The sequence below is a fragment of the Lipotes vexillifer genome, unplaced genomic scaffold, assembly GCF_000442215.2.
Source record: "Lipotes vexillifer unplaced genomic scaffold, Lipotes_vexillifer_v1.1 scaffold648, whole genome shotgun sequence".
In the NCBI taxonomy this organism is placed as follows: Eukaryota; Metazoa; Chordata; class Mammalia; order Artiodactyla; family Lipotidae; genus Lipotes; species Lipotes vexillifer.
Window position 1 is genome coordinate 2,365,822 of NW_006797096.1, and position 5,375 is coordinate 2,371,196.

The 5,375-nt window shown below is 48.3% G+C and overlaps 1 protein-coding gene across 1 annotated transcript in view; it reads right to left on the bottom strand.

Moving 5' to 3' along the window:
• FLACC1 (flagellum associated containing coiled-coil domains 1) overlaps positions 1-5,124 on the bottom strand; it is a 12,103-nt gene extending 6,979 nt beyond the window's left edge. The window contains 6 exon segments of the mRNA XM_007472408.1: positions 921-1,050; positions 2,836-2,884; positions 3,096-3,149; positions 3,151-3,175; positions 3,679-3,783; positions 5,120-5,124. Coding sequence (XP_007472470.1) covers positions 921-1,050; positions 2,836-2,884; positions 3,096-3,149; positions 3,151-3,175; positions 3,679-3,783; positions 5,120-5,124 — 368 coding nt within the window.
• Positions 5,125-5,375: the final 251 nt, after the last annotated feature.

Below are 5,375 nucleotides of genomic sequence, written 5' to 3' on the forward strand. Positions count from 1 at the left end.
GGAAAGAGGAGGATGCCAGAAATCTATTAGGATTTGACCTTGACTCAGTAAAGATACTTGAAATGGAAGAGGGAGAAATTCAGAGGATTAGGAAATTAGGTGGAGGAATAGGATTGATGCAGACAGTGACTCATAGACAATGAATGGGCCGGAAACAGAACAAAGAGGGGATTTAAGAGTGTGGATTTCAGAGTAGATTTACGGATTTTTGTGTTTCTGAGTCTGGGGACTCCATGAAAGCTGTAAGTTTACTCAGCTCTGTTTGGCTGAGCTGGAGTGAACAGGGTGGCAGGCAGTGCAGCAGGGATGAGGTCCTTGAGTCCTGATGGTGAGGAAAGAAGAGAGAGGATGTAGGAGGAGATGAGGAAGCAGGAGATATGAATGAGAGGTTTAGAGGGTAGCATGAAGAGGATGTGGGGACTGACTTTACATATGGTCCCGGAGGATAGAGAGTGGGTGGGCCTTGAATGACAGAGGGGGTGTCAGCGTGCCCAGCCGGGATGGAATCAGACCAGGACCTTCCACGCTGCACCTCTCAGAGGAGTAAACTGAGTGGTATCTTTTGACTTAATGGAAAAGAGATGCAGGCTCTGGCCTCCCAGAAACCCTGACCTTACTCTCAGCTCTCACCCTTCAAGTTCAGACTATTTTATGAACATTGCATCTACTCATTACCTCCAGAAACAGCTAGTCCCCTTTAGTGTGAGGGACACCCACCCAGTCATTCTCCAGATCAGCTGCCTGACTCGCCTGCCTGCCTGACTCAAACGGGCTCAGAGCAGAGAGGTGGGTGCGGAGAGGAGCCGGTGCCAGGCTGAGGAGTGAAGGGACACCATGGACTGGGCGTCAGGTAAGGGGTTCGTCCTTGAGGCCAGGCCGGGGTGGGGCTGAGGAACTGGATGCGGGTCCAGGGACATTGCCTGGAAGTCCTGACTTTGTCCATGTTCTCTGATTCTGAATGCTTTTTCCTAGCAGACATCTCATCTCCCAAGGTGACGCAAATCTGCTCCCTATTCCGAACGGAGCGGTAGCCAGGTGACACATTTATTACTTCCTGGGCCTCAAGGTGGAAGATAAGGTATAGGACAGGCCTGGAGTGCTGAGATTGCTCCAATCTTCTGCTAGCGCCCTACTCCCATCTTAAACACAGACACGTGAGGTGGGCTGCCCGGGCCCAAGTTCCGCCCGTGCCTTCCCCCAGCTTACCTCTCTCCTCACACCCAAGCGCAAGACTCGTCTGGCTCCTGAGCGCCCCTATAGGCCTCTCAAATTCAGCATGTGCACAAGCCAACCGCTGGCCCCTGCCGCCGCTCTGCTTCCCAGCCCACATCCTCCTCTGGGTTCTCCTTCATGGCCAGAGGCCAGGAGGTGGCCAGGCATTGTGGAAACTGCTCAGGTTTTGGAATTAGATGGGCCCGAGTTTAAATCCTGGCTCTGCCACCATCCATAGTTATTCAACATCTCCATGCTTCAGTTTCCTTATCAGAAAATGAGGATAGGGCTTCCCTGGTGGCGCAGTAGTTGAGAGTCCGCCTGTTGATGCAGGGGACACGGGTTCGTGCCCCGGTCCGGGAAGATCCCACATGCCGCAGAGCGGCTGGGTCCGTGAGCCATGGCCGCTGAGCCTGCGCGTCCAGAGCCTGTGCTCCGCAGCGGGAGAGGTCGCAGCAGTGAGAGGCCCGTGTACCGCAAAAAAAAAAAAAAAAAAAAAAACAACCCAAAACAACACCAGCTTGTTATAGTTCTGGAGGGCAGAGTCTGAAATGGGTCTCTCTGGGCTAAAATCAAGGTGTTGGCAGGGTTGTATTCCTCCCGGAGGCTCTAGAGGAGAACCTATTTCCTTGCCTTTTCCAGCTCCTAGAAGCTGCCCCTGTTCCTAGTGGCCTTGTCCTCTATCTTCAAAGCCAACAACGGCATCACTCCAACCTCTGCTTCTATCGTCATGTCTCCTTCTCTGACACTCTGACTTCCTCCTTCATGTGTAAGGACCTTTACATTTACATTAGGCCCACCTGGATAATCCAGGTTGATCTGCAATCTTAATTTTCCCTTGGCAAGTAACAGAACAAAGTGGTGGTTTCCAGGGAATAGGACATGCACTTCTTTGTGGGCGGGTGTGTGTGTGTGTGTGTGTGTGTGTGTGTGTCATTATTCTGCTGACTACATTCAGCATCTCTGCTGCTTCTCTGAGCTCATTTCCCAACACTGTCTCCTCACTTCCTCCACTCCTGCCACATGGGCCTCTTTGCTTTCCAGGAAAAGATCAGACGTGCCAAGCAAGTTCCCACCCAGGGCCTTTGTACCCACTGTTCCCTTGGCCAAGAGTGCTTGCCTGAGGTGCCAAAGCGGCTCCTGCTGGCTTTTTACACAGGGATTGCCCTGACTTCTCTGTATAAAATAGCAATCCCACCCTCACCATCCCCTCCTCCCTATGCCTGTGTTATTTTTCCTCGTAGCACTTGTAGATCTTGGATGGATTAACATGTTTATGGTCATCTCCCTGCCCCTCCCCACTAGAATGTGAGTCCCTGAGAGTGGAGACTTTGCCATGTTCACTGCTGTCCCCCTGCACCTGACTCAAAGTATAGCAAAAATAGGTGCTCAATAAAAATTTTCCAAATAAATAATAAATAAATAGAACTCAAAGATTCATGCAAAAGCCTAAAGCTAAGTTACACATCTAAGCTCATAAATATGGATTAAAAACTTTAATTGATGAGTAAAAACAGAGCTGCAATCTACAGAAAACCTTAGACATGGTAATCAGGAGAAGGGAGAGTAGCACCATAAATCCACGGGAGGCTCTTTGCCAAGGATGTGTATTGGGCATCGTGCCCTTTTAGGGCAGGGAATGGCTTTCTGGGGGCACTCCCACTGAGAGCTCCTTTGAAGTGACCTTGAAAGCTGTGGGATCAGAGGACCACAGAACCCACTTGTAGGAGCTGAGGTCTGGGAGGAATCCCATCGGGTTCTAGCATTTCTCTGACATACCTGGCAGCAATTAGCTCAAGTCAGGAAGGGCTGTGAAGGCCAAGAAGGGAGATTATTTTATTCACATACCTTGAACAGTTCCTGTCCCATGGACATAAAAATACTTACTTTGGGACGAAAACAGATTTTGTTATCGGTTGGGCATACTTTTGTTTTTTTTGAAGCAGGAGGAGGAGGAGTTAGCCTGAAAGTGAAAAAGGAAATAACGAGAAAGAGAAAATTGGAAATTCAGAAACCAGGTTTAGCACTCCCCGGTAAGGGAGATCCCCACAGTGAACCCAAATTGGAATATATGGTCTGACAATGGGAATCTTTAAAATCAGGACGATCTTGGGGAACCTCAGGCTGAAGACCTTGGCACTTGTTCACTGACCAGGGGCTCCCGGGCTAGCAGCACAGCTCATCCCCTAGTTCTAGAAGTTCTTTGTCCCCCATGGAGAGGCAGCTGCCATGGGCCCTTTCCCTGCTGTGCTAATTCTGAGACTTCCTCACTGAAAATGACACTCAGCCCCAGCATCACTGGCTAGAGCGCTGTGCAGCCTACAGGCTGTGGAAAGCTGGGCTTTCTGGCCCTCTTGGGATTTTGCTGCCAATTTGACTGTTTTGGAAATCTTGTGAGAGAAAGATGGCTGTAATGGAGCCCAAGCCCCCAGGCTCCACTCCATCCCAGGTAGTCCTTATTTGGACTTCACTGGGGAGGTCTTTCTTGGTGGCTGAGGGGTCTCGATTAGTTTCCATGGTCCCAAGTTCCAGGGATCCCAGTAGGTGCATTAGATGAGAGGGTTGGGGTACCTGGCAGGTCAGGGGCCGCCTTGGCTGCTAGGTCAGGATGCCCTTGCTGAAATGGGAAAACAGCAGCAGAGTTACAGTGTTCAGAGTCAGAGCAACAATACTTAGAGACAAATTGGGAAGAACCCAGGGAAGGCCCAAAGCACAGATGACAGACTCTGGAAGTTGTCGTTGTGGTACAGAGTCTTGACTATAGAATAACACCTCACCCCTTGCCACCTAGGAGACTTGACTTGAAAGCAGTTTCACATTTGATGTAGTTGAGTGTTTACTATGAGCCAGATCCACAGTAAGTGATCAGTTATTGTTATGCCAACTTTCCAGATGAAGATAGTGAGGCTCAGAGAGGTCACGGAGGTAGCAAGTTGAAAAGCTGGGAACAAACACAAGTCTATCTGACTCCTAAGCACTTGCTCTTCCATCAGGTCACACTAGCTGTCTCTAAAGCGAAGAGGAATCCCTACAGCAAGTCCTTCATAGACCTTTCTGGAAAATCAGGTCTGTTAGTCAAATTATAGTGCAAGCAGATCTTTCAGTCTCTCTTTCCTGGTCACCTGCCTGAATTACACAATCAAAACTCTTCTTTCTTGACTCCATAAAAACAAAACCAAACACAAAAACCCCTGTTATGAAGGTTTGCGTGAAAGACAACTGTCAGATAAGCATGGAGCCTTGATCACACTTGTTTATCTTCTTTCTTTTCCAGAACCCCACGAAAATGAGAGTAAAGATTAAAAGAGATTTAATTCCACAAAAACAAAGAGAATGAGAGAGGAGACAATATTGCACAAGCGATGTCAGTACATGCTTGGCACCATAACTCCCTCACTTAGCTTCCATAGGAACCTGCAGCCTACGTGCCTGCAAAAGGCGTACAAACCAGCAGGAACCAATTTCCAGGTGAAAGCTCCCTGAGACTCAGGATTGGAACTGGTAGATTATCTGATGATTCTGATGGGTATTTGACAGATCTGTTGGAGCACATGGTAGGTCCAATAATGTCCCCCCAGCAAAAAAGTCTATGTTCTAATCCCTGGAACCTGTAAATATGTTACCTTATGTGCCAAAAGGGGCTTTGCTGCTGTGATTAAGGATTTCCCCCTCAACCATGCTTTTTTTCCCCTCTAGTTTATTTTTTATTGAGGTATAGTTGGCATATAATATTATATTATTTTCCAGTATACAATATAGTGATTTGACATTTATATACATTACAAACTGATCATGATAAGTCTAGTAACCATGTCACCTTGTAAAGTTATTACAGTATTATTGATTGTATTCCATAGGCTGTACATTACATCCCTATGACATTTATTTTATAACTGGAAATTTGTACCTCATGATCCTCTGCATCTATTTTTCTCAACTCTTTTTTTTTTTGGCGGTATGTGGGCCTCTCACTGTTGTGGCCTCTCCCATTGTGGAACACAGGCTCCGGACACGCAGGCTCAACGGCCATGGCTCACGGGCCCAGCCGCTCCGTGGCATGTGGGATCTTCCCGGACCGGGGCATGAACCCGTGTCCCCTGCATCGGCAGGTGGACTCTCAACCACTGCACCACCAGGAAAGCCCTATTTTGCTCAACTCTTTA